The following is a 16,705-nucleotide window of genomic DNA, read 5'->3' on the forward strand; positions in this document are numbered from 1 at the left end:
CAAATCGTTCTCTACACTGGCACTCTGAGGAGTATCAAAGGAAATTTGCAGTATTGGTCCTTGCCTTGCTCTGTGACCTGAATCTGAGGTGGCTTGGACTTTAGGCTATCCACAGCCCTGAGACGGAGACAACTGATGATAACTATTCCTTTGACACACTAGAACCCTCCACAAAGTCTGCTGTGAGTGGGAGATAAAACTGTGAAATGAAGTTCCCTAGAAACAACAGACATCACAAACCTCACCACCTTTTACTCTATGTGCAAGACACATTTCTTTGATATTGCCTTCTTTAACACGACTACATATGTTTTAAATTGCAAACTCTACTGCAACAAACATAGAACAAACAGTTTATACAGTCAAACAGGTTGATGCAGTGCTGGTAGGCACTGAGTTCCTACTACTCACATAATGTAAGAGTTTGTGTCAAGTATGGGAAGTGTGAGGTTGCACAGCCAGAAGAGTATCTTCTAAACCTATAGTAAAGCTACAAATTTTTGCTGAAGGAAACACTATTACAGGTGGTAAAAGTCAGCCATGTCGATTTTTGCTATGAGTCTTACCAAAGTAACAGAAATTAATCCGCCTTCCTCACTAGAAGATTTGCAATATAACCAGAATTTAATTCTATTAATTTAAAGAATAACAACAAATTCCCCATTATGTCTTTTATCTATTTACCATTATTAAATTGTCAGCATAAGCAGATGAGGATAACTATGCCCCCTAACTTGGACTTGCAATACAGTTCAGGCGAGAGAGATGCCCCACTGAAGAGCAGATTCAGAGCATCTCTGAGTTGTGAGAAGCCTACCTCTCACTATTCAGCATATAGGAAGCTTACAGAAATTACTTTTCTCATGTAGGCACCTGAAGTTAGATGGTATGAAAAATACACTCTTCTTCCATGCAGTGCAACAATGAGGTATTGAAGACAAGACCTGACACCTTCTGGAGGACAAATGATAGACAAACAGATTCTCTAAGTGGTTTATTTTATAAATGCCAGTAAATGAGCAAATACATAACACAAACTTACATATCACCATATATCTTGCAGTGTTACATAAAGTCCGTAATAAAAATTACATGTAACAGTACCAAATAAGCAAGGAGCAAAATTATCCTAATAAATTGGTTTGAAAATAAATGTACTTGAGAGAATGGTATCTGATACATAGTTTTTAAGTTTTCTCACTTCAAAGTCATGTCAGCCTAACAAAGAACACAACTTGTTAATAACCTTACTGTTAACACTGAGACAAAAGGGAAAGAAAGGGCATCAGCGGACGGAAGAGAAAGAACAGCAATGAAAGAATTGTGGAATGCTTTGATAACGTTTGGATAATAAATTATTGGGATGTTCATCAAAATAACTAGAAAAGTAAAGTACTCAGTAAAGTACTACCAGACTACCAAATAGGTACCCGACAAAAGTGCTAACAGGTGCATAACCAGCATTCTGGTTTCTTCTAGCAATACATCTTCACCTTGATAAATAGCACCCACATACCCACAGGGTATTTTCTAAAGAGTTTCCTAGTACAGCAGTTATACCGCTTTGTGGGGTGTGCAGTGGACATACTTAAAATAGAGCAAAAAAAGTGTGGATTGTATTATATTATATTATATACTGCGTATCTGCATATTCTCCATGGAATAATTTAATAGTTTCAATAAAATTTACCTTTCCCATTGAGAGCTCAGGGACTTGGAATGTAACTAAAAGATTCACTGGAAAGTTTAATCAAACATTAGGAGGCCTGAAAGATCTCTATTACCTGAAATGTATTACTGTATGTTATGCAATGAAATAATATGTTAAACATGACATGAGGAGGACAGATTCCAGCTCCACTTTCAGATATATCTTTGGAGAAAAAAACTTCTGTGAGAGCATCTTTAATCTGTAAACTGAGCCGATTAACTGGAAGTAATCGAGACAAGCCAGCGATGGAGGGTTACGTATGCTCGGTTCCAGCGTTAGCAGTCAGAACACAGCCGCACTTTTGACCCCTGCCTCAGTTTCTCTCTGTAAAGCATCCTGAGAACTTAAGATAAAAATCCACTTTAAAACATTACCACAATCAGACATTAAATTTTTCAGTGAAGCTTTTGAGCAAAGGACCTTGGAAAATTTCTTCCCATTCCATATACGTTACACCTTGATGGATACAATGAAATAGGAAAAAATGGAGGAAAAGCTTCTGAGAATATACAGGTGGTTTCACTGCATTCGTTTTTTCCTTTTTCATGTAGACATTCATCTCCCACACGAAACCGAGCTTCTCAGGGCATGCTGGATAGCAAAAAGCCCTAGTCATACATGCTTAGTTTCAAAGTTACGTTACTACTCAGAGAGAGAAATCAATGTATACTATATTAAAAACAATCATCACAGCCCTTTAAATGATTGGATAGTTTAGCTTTGAATGCAATTCAACCTAATAGAGGCTTTAATGACTTTTGACAGATTGTTCCACTGATCAAGGGGCATGTATGAAAATAACTGCCTACCAAGCCCTGATTTGATTTTAAGAAAAGAAAACTGAAGGTTAATGGTAAACAGAAGTTGATTGTTCACATTTTTACTGAAATAACTCTATCTGACCTGTTCTTAGAAGCAGTGAAATAAAGGATAATGGGAATCCTATACACCTGACTTTTTACTTTAGCCTCTAATCAAGGGGACTAATCAGACCAAGATGTGTTGGCATGAAAGCAAGTATTTGACGATACGGAGGGGGAGGAGAACAACTTTTGTGACCAAATTCTGATTCGTCATGGACAAGCACTGTAAAACCAGTGGAGTATTAGAGGATGTAAACCATAGCATGTCCTCTTCTATCATATGAATTATGAATGCTATCTCCAAAGCAACAAGAAGATAAACCATAGTTTTCATGTCATGTGTGAAGTTTAATGTGATTATTTTATCAGTTATTTGTTGGCTTTTATTTGACATGTTATTCAGCCAGTTCTGCAGCCTTCTAAGTACAGTCTTTTTGCAATTGTATAAATTATCTTCCCCTGTTCAATGAATGCCCCCAGGCTAAGGTGAAGAGGACAGATGAATGTAAATGAAGATGCAAGCCCAGCCCCACTGAAGCTGATGAGTGTCAGTTTGGACTGGAAAGAGAAGAGAACAGTCATTCTATTCAGGATTGCCTCTGCCCTCACAGGTGGGGTGAGGTGACAGCCAGAATCGGGCAGGTTGGGAGTCCTCAGAAACATTGAATGTTGGTGTGTTTGCCCGAGTCTTTCATCACTACCTAACAGCTCCCACCCTCTAATGCTAGATTAGCGTAGGGCTGAGCTTTTCACTCTGCTGTGGGGAGCGCAGCGGTTGTCTTTTTTCGCACGAGGAACCTCACTGTGAACAGCCTTCTGTTTGTTTGTCTGACCCTTCCCCATAGCAGCTCACCGTCCCTGTGAGATAGTTCAGAAGATGAGCTGGAGCAACTTGAATCTCAAACGGGAAACAGACGTTGAGTGGAGGTACTCAGCCCATGGAGGTGTAGTAGGACAGAGGTGGAGGTTGAAGCTGAGGATCAGGGTTTCTCATGCCTGTTGCTACAGTGGAACAACCACTCTTCCCAACTCCATAACCTTGGTGCAAGACGACAGTGGTCAGCTCCTAGCAAAAAGCTGAGGACCAGCTGTCGGGGGCATGAGGGGGGTTAAGGAGCCAACATTAACTTTGCACCAGGTGGTAACAATTAAGGGAGAGATCCTGACCTGCACTGTAGAAGTTACTGCTCAATGACTCCCATATGAGTTCAGTTAATGAAGTTGTGGCCTTGAGAACGCACATCCCTTGCATCTCATGTGCATCTCATCTCATCTCTCCTCCCCTCCTCTCATCCCAGCTTAGACACCAGCTCCTGGGCTAGTTTAATCTCTGTTACATTAGCCCAAATTCCCCAGCATGACACAGGACTAGTGGAATGGCACTACAATAACTGAGAAAGCAGCAATGCCCACTCTTAACACACTACAATATTTTAGCCATCTTTCATGATGGATTTTAGTATTAATTTCTTTTTTTCCTGTTATGGCACTGGAATCCCTATTATGGCTGTGGAATCTGTCCCACAGCATTAAGAAGTCCAGCAAGATTTTAAAGTGCCTCTTGCATCATCTTCAGTGAAACTAAAACTACATCCAGATGATAACAAGACAACTGATCTGGATATTTGTTATGTTGCATGTTACCCATCCTGGACAGCTTCCAGTCGGTGATTACTCATGGCATTCTTATTTACACTTTAGATAATCAGAATCTGCTGTAAAGCTCAGAGCATAAGCATGATGCCTTTAAAATCTACTGCATTGAGATTAATATTTTTTATTTCCATAACCTTTTAAAAGAAGAAAGGACCTACAGGATAAAATATTTTCATATATGTAGATATGAATAAAGCATTATAAAAACATTTCTAATTACATTGCATAACACAGCAGTTTTCTATCAAATACTTAAAAACGGCCTTTACCTTTCATCCCCCAAATGACAGAAACAATAAAAGTTTTTCACTTCTGCCAACATTTTCTTTCTATCAGTGTAAAACCAACTCTGTATCAGATTTTTTAAAGAAAGCCCTTGCCTCAAGCATTTCATTTGTATTGGTTCCATGTTTAGTCAGTAGCTTTTGTAAAATTGATGAATATTGTCTCAAGGCAAGTGCAGACAGGCAAACAGATCTGTATCTTCTGTAATCCATTTAGCCTGACGCACACGTGCAAGTGAACTATTTTACCTTAATTCTTTCATGGCTGATGAAAAGTAAATGTAAGCAAAGTCGTGAACGTCACCATTTAAAAAGAATCACTGAATCTAATGTTAGAAGCTAATTTATGCTCTCACCTCTTCCCTGAAAAAAACTGACCTTGGTCCTCATGCCTCTAGAGCGTCCAGACTTGGCAAACAGTTGCTATACACAGAACATCCATTACAGGCTCTGTCTTTCAGCTCATCCAAAATGGAAATGGGTTATCTAATGCTAGAATATAAATGGATTGCAATATGAGCTAAATTATAACTATCTGAATAAAATAAACTTCAAAGTATTTGTCTGCTTCTAGTACGTAATCCAAACACAGCAATAATTTACACTTGATCTCTGAGTTTTTTTATAGGTATTTACTTTTAACCATGTTCTCCTTTTGGGGTACCCTTTGGCATTACTACATGCTTCAGACACTTCCATCAACCTTACTCATGTCTTTGCTATCAACTCCTGTGGGCTTTGAGATATGAAATCTTCTTATACTTCTGTATTTCAACTGAACTCAGTCAAGTTACACTGATTTAGATGATGTGAGACTGGAATGCCACACAGAGCATTAATCCTCTTTAACCACTTGATTATTGGTATTTTGCCAGTGAATCTTAGGTCTTATCCATTCCAAAGGTGTTCATTTGTCTATGTCATTGCCATCCATGGCTTAAAGGAGTGCGATCTGACTGCAGAGGCTAGTACTAGTTCAGCTAAATCACTAGCTTAAATCTTCAGCCTAGACAAGGCCTAGAATCATGTATTTTTAAAAATTCTGTTATTGCTGCCAGCAGTCTCCTGATACAAGAAAAAACCCAGTGTTTTTTTTTTTCACTACTGCTGGAAATAATTATTTGCCAATCATTTTTTAATAGCTATGCCTCTATTTCAGCTACAAACTACAACATTGATGTGCCTTCTCTACCTTTTATGGCTGTCAGATTCATTTCAATACCGTGATCCCCATGGTTTCTAGCAGCGCTTAATTAAACACAAAATAATCATAACGTAACAGCAGAAACAAACAAACAATCCCCTCAAACGCTGTGTTAACACTGTTACATCATTAGCTTGTTTGAATTCATCTTGCTCATTTCCAAAGTAATATCTGTTTCTGTGAGAACTGCCTTTTCAAAAGCAGAATTTCCACATCTTCAGCTAGCTCTTCTCTAAGTGATCTCCAAAGTAAACAGTATTTAGTGTGGCATTAATCCAAATATATGCTATTTGCCCACTGGTAAAGCCAGCTTTAGCTAGTGCAGGAAAGAAAAAGCTATGCCTATAGCATAGTATTTCAAAATGTGGCAAAAGAGACAATAGGTAAATGTATGGATCAAGGTTATAATATAATCAAACCTACTTTAAATAATAATTTATTCTTCAGAGAGTCTTTATATTCTACAGGGTGGCTAACAGTTTTCGCAGAAGTCCAGGACCACAATGAAAATGCTTGATGCAGGTCTCTACACTTTTGCTGGCATAGTCACGTCAAAGCTGTTACGAGGTACAATCTCTACTTGATATAATTGTCCTGGCAAAAGCTGGCAGGTGTGGACACAGTTTTATACCACCAAAACTGAATTTTTGCTGGCACAGCTTCTTTAGCTCCAGGGAGGTCTGGCATATGTTATACTGTCAAAAGTACAATTTTCGACCGTACAAGCCTCATCCGCACACAGAGCGCTTTGCCAATAACAGTATACTGGTATGCTCTGGGTAAGCCTGGCCTCAACGGTGATTTTAAACAGAAGATTAACACAGGAGGCGTATTCATTTCTTGGTGGCAATGTCAAGCTCTGAGTCTTACTGGTTTCTTTTGTAGTGGTAATACAGACTGAGTTCTGTTTCACCATAATACAATTTTCTTCTGCTTTTTATGGCAAAGCGAAAAGCGTACACCAGCTGAAGTTAAAATAGCAACTTAACCAAATGAAAAATCTCTCTCTCATTCAGGAGTGCCCTGTATCGTCCAACACAGAATTGTTCTTTTTATAGCATGTTACTACAAAACAGATCACAAACAGCTTCATTTCTCATAGTCTTCCGGTTTTGTTCTCATAGATGTCACCAGATCAATACAGATGCTGCAATGCCCAGTATCACACGACCTAAATCTAACCTGTCAGGGGACCCGACACCCCAAATGGAAATCCTTACTTAGGTCCATCAGCTCTTTAAGACAATGCACTGGGAAACCTGGCCTCAGAATAGGATTCACAACATGCAGAAACAAAGTAATGGTTAGGAAGCGAATTCTGAGTTCCAGGGAGCCCAGGAGGTGTAGATTCATATCGGAAATCTCTCCCAGTACTACTCAATTGCCATGATGAAAAACAGCAAGAAAGCCTTGGGATCTAGGTGAGGATGCTCCTCCAGAGTTCCTCATCTGAAAAAATGCTCTAACAAGGAGCCATTGCTTAAAGGGCTTTCTCTGCCATCTCCTGCACCTCTGTCTATGTTAGTCAATGAAGAAGTCACAGCTCTATTCTGAAGATATCCAGCAGGCTCACCCCAAACTGGCTTCTCATTAGGATACCCAGATCAGAGATTCTGCTTTGTCACAGGTGTGCGCTATGCCTTGTGTTGCTCAAACCTGCCAAGCCAGAGGCAGTTCTAGGCACTCATGGAAGCTGAAATTCAGATGCCAAGGGAACTTGTGTGTTGTGGTTTAACCCCAGCCGGCAACCGAGCCCCACCCAGCCGCTCGCTCACTCCCCCCCGGTGGGATGGGGGAGAGAATCAGAACGGTAAAAGTGAGAAAACTTGTGGGTTGAGATAAAGACAGGTTAATAGGGAAAGCAAAAGCCGCGCACACAAGCAAAGCAAACCAAGGAATTCATTCACCACTCCCCATCGGCAGGCAGGTGTTCAGCCATCTCCAGGAAAGCAGGGCTCCGTCACACATAATGGTTACTTGGGAAAGCAAACGCCATCACTCCGAACGTCCCCCCCTTCCTCCTTCTTCCCCCAGCTTTATATGCCTAACATGACGTGATAAGATATGGAATATCCCTTTGGTCAGTTGAGGTCAGCCAACTGGGTCACCCAGTTGGGTGTCCCCTCCCAACTCCTTGTGCACCCCCAGCCTGCTCGCTGGTGGGGTGGGGCGAGGAGCAGAAAAGGCCTTGACTGTGTGCAAGCACTGCTCAGCAGGAACGAAAACATCCTTGAATTGTCAACACTGTTTCCAGCACAAATCCAAAACATAGCCCCATACTAGCTTCTGTGAGAAAATTAACTCTACCCCAGCCAACACCAGAATATTGTGGAAACAGATATCCAGGGGCTGTAGGGTCATTGGGAATTAAGTGGAGGAGGAAAGAACTGAAGCTGGTGTTCTGGACTTCAGGTCTCAAGAACCATCTGTTTCCGTAGATTTATGGCCTGGTCTTTTTTATTATGAGACAGTAACCAAGGTACTGTGTGAAGACCAGTAAAATCTGCATCGACACATAAAATAACACACGATCAAGCAATCATAAAGCTGAAAAGATTTATGTTAAACTGAAAGGTTTCTCTCCAAATGATGAGCATCAATAATTCTAGGCTGGAAGGTCACTTGTTATTCTACCCACTGAACAAGGTTTTGTAGATTAGCAATTACTTCTTCAAGATCATACGGCAGAGGCATATTAAACTCATCATCTGTCCAGAAGGGATGGCATTCTGGTCTCTGGTCTTCTGGCAAGCTCTCTGCCGCTTCTGACTGGCATCTGAAAAGAAAGGTAAGCAGATGAACTATTTAAGTAGAACTGTATCAAGAAACTGAATACACAGCGAGGATGCATTTGTGCATTAATTTAAAGAGAAAGATGATAATAAAAAAGAAATACCACATCTTCTGACCAATTGGATTGTTCATTTCCAGTGAAGTTGATTTCTGTTGTAGGCTTTGTATTTTCTATAGGGATTTCTCAAAAAGCCAATCACAGAGAAAACTCAGTTAGTGTACCTTTATATGGTGAATTATTTTTTCATTATCTCAGCTGTTATTTAAAGTATGTGATTAAACCATTATCAGATTTAAATGTTTGCCGGTTTCCAATGTATTACTAGATTATTGAGAAAGATTAAACTGAATTTACTGCATTAAGGTCAGGGGGGATAGATTAAACAATATTAAAGAAGTCGGACTAGCTTTGTAGATTCTGGAGATTTACAAGTGTATCAACCTGCTTAGCTCTGAAAAAGGCAATATAAAAAGAGAAAATTCTATAAAGATAAATGAAAATGGAGGTTAATAACAACTTCCAATGATGAATAGGTGGGCAAAACTTCAATAAAATTAAATTAAGAGGTTAGTCCCCAGAGAAAATGTTTAAATTACGGTGTTTTTTATTAAATGGATTATTCATCAATACTAGTGAAGTCTAATTATAATATTCAGCTGAACTGCAGCCTTCAGAGGAAAGTTTTGTAAGTGGCAATCATCACATCTCCGAAGATTGGGCTGCATCAAAAAAATTGTCACAGTTCAAGGAGGATTTCTCCCCCTCTCTTTTCCCCTCTCCTCAAACAATCTGCATTTTGCTGATTAATTAGTTAATGTTTGCAATGGGGCAAGACAAAGCAAAATGCTAAGCATTACTATAATTTTGGTATATACTGCAGGTCTACGTAGTTCTTCAACAAGCAAATTGTGGAAATACACTTCTATCTCTTGTGAGACATTTTTTAAAATTCATGTTCTATAAAGCACATAATTGTTGTAATAATTTTAAAGTTGTTTTAAACATGTATGTGTCTTTCATATCTGTAAAATGAACTCTAAAAATATTGACACAAGCAACTTCCTTGTCTCCACCGTCGGCCTTCTGGAAGAGACTGTTTCCAAATGAAAGATGTCTTCTTCTCTTGGGAATTATTAATGGCAGTGTAATCCCCATGAGAAAACATACTTCAGCTTTACACCCATGTTGGTGTGTGGTTAATTGCCGCACCAGCATCCTGGGCACTCAATCCATCGTACATTACACTACAAGGACAGTATTAACACATAACATTCCAATATATCTTCAGCTCTCCACATCAGCCCCTGATAATAGCATCTGTTAACATGCACTAAGTACTATTATGTAGCACATCACTTCATAAATAATAAGATTAGCCGACCTCAGGGCCCTGGGAAGAGTAATGTGTTTAAATGTTCTCATTATTTATTTAAAACAAGAATTAAAGGAACAGAAGCTACTTGTGACAATCCTCTTAGCATAAATATTAAACTGTTTGCATTGATAAGCTGCACTGTACAGAATAACAGAGGATTTGTTTTGCCGGCTGCTTTATAATAGTTGTTAGAGCAAATGCAGTTTAGTGTATGAGTTCCGAGAGGTACTTAACTGATTGTGCCATCGTGTTCTGAAGACATTTTCCAAATTATATAAAGGAACAGGAGAAAATTAATATGCAGGGGAAGCTGAAACTAATTACAGCATAACTGTATAAGGCTTTTAAAATCTTGCTTTATTTTCTGCCTTGGCACAAAATAACACGCTCAGTTTGCTGGGTAGTATAAGATATTCCAGTTTAAGCATTTCAATCTAAAAGTGGATAAATTAACCATGTAGAGATTATTGCAGATGACAAATCAAGAAGCTCAGCCAGTAAATACTGCAGGCATGTTACGTGGTCTGCAAAACTCAACTTATAATAATAAACACTCTCTCTCTCACACATCAGTTTTCACTGAGAGGAAAAACATACCAACTTTTAGCTTCTTCACCATTTCAGAGCCCTTTTTTTACCTTTCATGTCTCTTTTTTCCCTTGCTCTCTCACACAAATGGATTGACCAGCTTTTCTCTCACGTTTAGGCTTTGGGCATTTGTGTTGCCGTAAATGTGGCAGCAGTCACAGTGATGCTGTGACTGGACAGCCCATGAGCAACTATGCTAATTGCTACTTTCTCTTCTCTATTTTTCTTACCAGCAGAGCCATCTCTGAAAGGTCACTCCACAACTAAGCATGTGCCTTAACTTCCAGACAATCATGCACTTGGGAAGTTTTAGCCGTATCATATTCCATGTGAGGGATTAGAGGAATGGAAGTGTGTCAGGTCCTTGGACTTCCCGTGCAAGTCTGATGACAGAAACGCATCAGTGCACTGCAAAAGTAGAAAAAAGGGGAAAGCAGTGCCGTAATATTCCAAGTTCTGCAATCCCATAGCTCCTTTGTATTTCTGTCCAGGATTTCTGTTGCTTTGCTTTATATCATTAGCAAGAACAGCAGCGAACATTACATTTTTACATTTTGTGAGTCGCCTATTTTGACCAAAATTACAATCCCTGTGCTGGATTCACTGACATCAAAGTGAACTCAAGTTGCTCGTATTTAAAGACATGGGGCTGGGTTCTCAGCAGTCATCGCTGCACCTGGCAGTTCATTAAGCAATTCACCTGAATGGCATCCACAAGCTTGAATGCAGTCATCCAAACATGTGCTTTCTGACTCAGAGTTAGGGTGCAAGAACAGTCCTTTCCAGATTAGTACATCACTATTGATTTTAATAAATTTCTGTGGGAGAAATTGTTCCTACAACGGTCTTTAATTTGTAGCAGAGTAACAGACCTGAAGATCCTGCAACAGGATAGCAACAGTTTTAACTGAAGCAGAACAATCAAAGGCACTTAAATAATTGCACAGAATTTTTTCAAATTCCTTTGTATCTGGGAAAAGATAGCTAACATAAGTTAGCAGTGATAGGATAAACAGAAATTCTGTCTTTTCCCAGATACAAAAGAATTTATGAGGCTCCATGTGGGAAACACTGCAAACATCAAAGTATGGCGGTAGTGGGAAAGTACCAAGATTTATAATATTTTAAGTTAATTAAAATATTATATATAAATTAAAAACTGTTATTTGAGTTAAGAAAGTCAAATGTCCAAAAGAGAGTAGATCTAATCTGTGTATATTGTATGCACAAAATGTGTTAAGAGTAGAAATAACACATGCTCTGAGACACAGAACAGATGCCAAATCAAGAGGCATCTTTCATACCTTATTTGCAGCAGGAGAAGAGAAAAACTGCCATGATATATTTCAGAGCAATTTAGCTCCAACACCTTGATAATACATGTTCACCAACATATTAAAGAAAAGACGATTTGTCTAAAGATGTGCAGAATGCACAAAACTCCATGGTCCCCACTTTCTTGCTAAAACAACCAAGACCTGTGCCAGTTTCAATTAAAACAGCCAATTTTTAAGGAACAATTATTTTCTGTTGCAGTGCACATTCTCCCTACATCTCCCCTGTCAACTTTACAGATTTTTGATCCCCTTTTTGTCTACTTTTGCCAAATGGACTTTGCTCATTAATATTTACCAATAGCTGAATACTAATGTAAGTTCAACCAAGTCATGACAAACACGTGTATGACTGTATGACTATTTGTATGACAATATACGGCCCTTTGCCTTGGAAGGTGGCTGATCTCAGGGTGCGCAGGTGTGCACGCCCTGAGACAGACGGTTGCCTGGCTATGGTCCCCTGGGCCGCACTGACATTTTGATGATCAGGGTGTCAGCTACATTAGAGGACAGTGATCACGATGCTAAAATTAACCAAGCTAGCTAAAGTGTGTGTTAATTATGAGTATGCAAGCAGTCAATAAAAGGTTAATGCAAAAGTCAAAGGATAAATTTATTCCAGTATTGCATCACTCTACTGACTAAATGACTAACATTATGCTTTGTTTTCAATCGATATATTTTACAGTAATGCGTGAGCCATTGATTTGAAAAACAGTCTTTTTTCTAACAGTTAAGTTTTGCAACTGTAAGTATCAAGTATCAATATATTTAAAACACTCTTTTTTCAGAGCAGATACTTTTTTGTTCCGTTGTGAGGAACAGGAATGCATATAAGCCAGGAGGCGGCCTCGGGTTCTTCTGATGAATGTGATTAATGCAAATAAGAATTATTACCTAGGAACCTAAATAAGGTACTGTGAATTAGGGTCCCTGGATTCTATTGCACTGTTAGTCTACTCCACAGAAGTCTAGTCAAATCAGATCAATAGGGGTCAATCGTGGCTCAGACTGCACAGGCGTGTAAGAGTGAGGAGATGATATGAATAGTCCAGTTTCCTAGATGGTACTAATTTAGCTGCCTACGCTCGGCAGTTCAAAGACCAATGGAGATCACGTGGAAATTCATACGGTAAGTCAAGGAACATGGGTCTGGCCATCTTCCCCATGTACTGATATGGCCAGAAAGGGAGGATGGGATATTTGCTTACAAAAGTACACACTCACCCATACATGCTTACTTACAGCATTCCTAAAATGATTATGTTTTATATGGGAGTTATTTGCTCCCTCCATTCATGCTAGAATAAAGGTGTTACTGAGCTGTTAGTTCAGAACTTCAGAGTATCTTTCAAAACAATGGCCCAGGTAAAAACAGCACTCGGATCACCTTACTAAGACAAATGCATTCATTAAACCCATACTGCATAGGTTAAAATGAGACAACAGTGCTAACACGGATGCTGTTCTGAGTAAGAGTAACAGTACTAGCTTCTTTAGACAGCATCTTCCATTCTTAAGATTCACAATGACTTTGCAAATTTGGGTCTGATCAAATACGGGTTATTACTGTTCCAACACAGAGCTCTGCTGTATGAACATAAATCCTCATAGTACAGGTACCTGGCACATAGAGCTTTGCTTGCAGGTTTGGATTTTTTCATCCTTGTCCTTCAAACCTTTCCTCTGCCTGGAAATTATTATGCAAACTATGTGTAGTTACTCTAATCTCGGTGTTAGGATTATCCCATGTCATTTCAAGCTGACATTCTTAGTTGCCAGAGCATATACAAGAGAATACAGTGCGTTCTCAGCTATCTGAATTGTTATGCAAAGCACAGAGAAAAGATGAGATTACATACACGAGAACAATTACTCAAGTAAGTTAACCTTGATTTTTCTTTTTTCTAAATAGTGTATGTGCCGGTATGACAAATTTCCTTCTGCTGCTGAACGCATCACAACTAAAACCTGATACCACTGAAGTCAAAGTTGAAACTTCCAATGATTTCAACAAGGCCAAGATTTCAATCCAAATGCTTTTCCAGAAACCATTCACAATAGACACGAGCTAGTAAGCATAATAATAAAAACCATCCAAAAGAAACTATGGAAGGAATGAAATAGGCTGAATATAGTTTCTCAAAGTGAAATTTAGCAAGGGATACTAAATTTAAATTTTTTGTCTATTTACAACAGTGGTTACATTATTGGCATTGTAAGTCAGCTAACACAATGTGGAGTAACAAGATGTGATGTTCTGTAACTTCAAAGTTGCCACAGAAAAAAATTATCTGTGTTATCAAACTGAATTGCTCAGTAAAGCACAGAAAAACTCTAAAGTAAAAACTCAAATTGATGCTCTAAATACACATTCTCCTTCACCGGTGGACATGGACAGGATATTGGGATAAACTCCCTAAAAAGGATTGGAAAAGTCACCCCTGTTATTTGAAGAACTGAACTTTCATTCATCTTCATGAAAAATTAAAAGGTGGAAGGGAAAAATGTAATTCATGATAAAATAGAATGGGGGTAAGAAATCTGAAAAGCAGCTGCTTTCCAGTTGGATGCCCATTCCAGCATTAGAAATTTCAGAAATTACAATACGGCTAATTTTAAGTTTTCTTCTACTCCAGGCACCTGTTTGGTCACAGTAGCTGGTAACCAGTGAAAATGTCCAACCACCGATTAAAGTTTAAGGCCATCAGGTAGACTACTGAGAACAATTTTATACCTAGACCTATTTGTCAGCACGTCCATTACGTACCAGTGGTGATGAATGGGAGGTTTTGCCAGCTGACCAGTTAGGAGCTGCTGACTATCTCACATCAGTCACTGGAGGGGGGCACCTGAAGCCGGCACTGCTCCTACCTGGCCGCATGGAACAATACCGGGCTCAAATGGCGAGGGTGATTATGTATGTCATACCTCAGGCAACGCCGCTAGAGCTTTAGCGTACCCAGAGTTGAATTCCAAAGCTCAGCCCAAAGCTGAGACAACTGTAGAAATGTACAAAACAAAAGGTGCATGGTTTCACAGAGCTATAAGGTAGCCTTCCTCGCCACTGTTCTCAAAGAACAACGAAAACAAACGCAGTTGAAGAAATGGCAACTCTTCCATTGAGAGCAAAACGTGCAACAGCCGTTATGTCACTGGTGCCCTCCTCCTGCACGGACAGCTCCAGCCTGGATCCGCTATATCAGAAGGAAACCACTCCTATGCTCTCCTGGGAGTACTTTTTCTGGAGACCTAATCCAAGACACGAGATTTACATAGGGAGCTGGAGCTCAACTTCTCTATAGTTAAAAAATGTTGAAATTTTGACTTCTGGTATGACTTGTTTTAGAGGAAATAATATACACAAAATCAGTATTTCAGCTGGGACTTCAACAAAATTGAAGGGTGTTTGGAAAATGGGGGTTAGTTAACGCCCCATCATGACACAGGGTTAGGGTGGAATGTTTTCTGATCTCTTTATTTCAACTCCGTAAAACATAATCAAGCCAATAATTCACAAATCCTTCAGTTGGTATTATATTTAACTTTTATAATTTGTACCCTAAAAACTGTTTACTGAAAAAAACAAGGGATGGAGAAAATATAAATATATTGAAATATAACACTATGAAAGATGTTTTCTTCATATGGCTGTAAATGCTTTATCACCAACAAAATTCTATTTTTTCATGCCAAAACTAGAATTTTGAAAGTTATTGAGTTCAATCTAAACCTTAAATCAAAGATTTTCTTAGCTTTTTAAATTAACCAATCAGAAAGTTGTCAACCTTGGCAGAGAATATTTTTTTTCAGTTGTTCCATGCTTGTCCCTGCTGTGACTCTGCACAACTAAAACTTTCCCAGGTTTACTCTGCTTTTTAAGAACAAAACAAATTACATCAATATTTGACTTTGCAAACCAGATTTCAGAAGTACTGGTCCCAAACAGGCAGTGAAATGAAGTGGCCAGATGGAAAGAGAGCAATGCTTCGTTCTTTTGAACATCTAATCCCCAGTGTGTTCCCAAGGAATCTGTCCTATTTACATTAAGTCACTGCTGCTGTTCTCTCATGTGCTGTAACTAGAGTGTGCCTAGCCATAAGTAATGGCTGAGACCAGGACTGCATTTATAGAAGGGACAAAATGGGTTTCTTTCCAGATGAGAAACTTGAAAAGAGAATGCCAGATTTAGGAAGGGATGGAGGCAATATCTGTTAAATTTTAATCCAAGAAAAAAACATGTATCAGGTGCACAAATATGCAAGCACAAATACAGAGGATGGTATGTTAGAAGATCTTTCCTGTCTGCTTCTTTCAAAAGCTGGGAACGACTTCTGTCACTGACGCATTTGGCCCTTGCTACAGAACCAAAAGTTACAGTCACTGACCCAAGAGCTTTATGCCTCCAAAGTCAGCCATTCCATTGGAACTGAGGACGCTGCTAAAATATCCTGAGGCATCACTGGTGACATGGTAGGGTAGCCTGAAAACCGTCAGCATCATCCTTGTGTGTACTTCTACAAAGTGAATCCATAGCAGAATCCATCTTTTAACACTGGCGTTTTGCTGTTCCACAGAGAGGTAGGAGAGAGATCAATGGACCTGACGCTAAGGAGGTTTAAGTGACAGTTGCATGAACTTGAAAATGCCAGAGTTTCTATTATTACTCAAATTGTAAATCAGGTAAATATGAGAAAAACTTAAATTGTTAATACCCTCCAAATGTTGAAATAACAGCAACCAAAGCACTGCAAAGAGTTTTCAAGTGGTGCACCGTGTTTCACAAGTATTTGTAGAAATACATGAAAAACTCACAAAACTATTTTTAAAGAATGTTTTGCTTTGCCTTAACTGTAGAGAAATTAAAATAAATTTTCAACGTCTTTTTGGCTA

The 16,705-nt window shown here is 39.0% G+C and overlaps 1 protein-coding gene across 5 annotated transcripts in view; it reads right to left on the bottom strand.

Moving 5' to 3' along the window:
* Positions 1 to 1,019: 1,019 nt before the first annotated feature.
* Positions 1,020 to 16,705, bottom strand: part of FTO (FTO alpha-ketoglutarate dependent dioxygenase) — a 258,747-nt gene continuing 243,061 nt past the window's right edge. For 4 of the 5 annotated variants that reach the window (XR_012675371.1, XM_075161131.1, XM_075161129.1 and 1 more), the window contains one exon: positions 1,020 to 8,494. Coding sequence is in view for 4 of the 5 variants with exons in the window: in XM_075161131.1 (XP_075017232.1) it covers positions 8,344 to 8,494 (151 nt within the window). In the remaining variant the exon portion in view is untranslated. Of the gene's footprint in view, positions 8,495 to 10,721; positions 10,884 to 16,705 lie in introns of those variants that run through there. The other variant, XM_075161133.1, reaches the window with a different exon arrangement.

The sequence above is a fragment of the Calonectris borealis genome, chromosome 12 (genome assembly GCF_964195595.1).
Source record: "Calonectris borealis chromosome 12, bCalBor7.hap1.2, whole genome shotgun sequence".
In the NCBI taxonomy this organism is placed as follows: domain Eukaryota; kingdom Metazoa; phylum Chordata; class Aves; order Procellariiformes; family Procellariidae; genus Calonectris; species Calonectris borealis.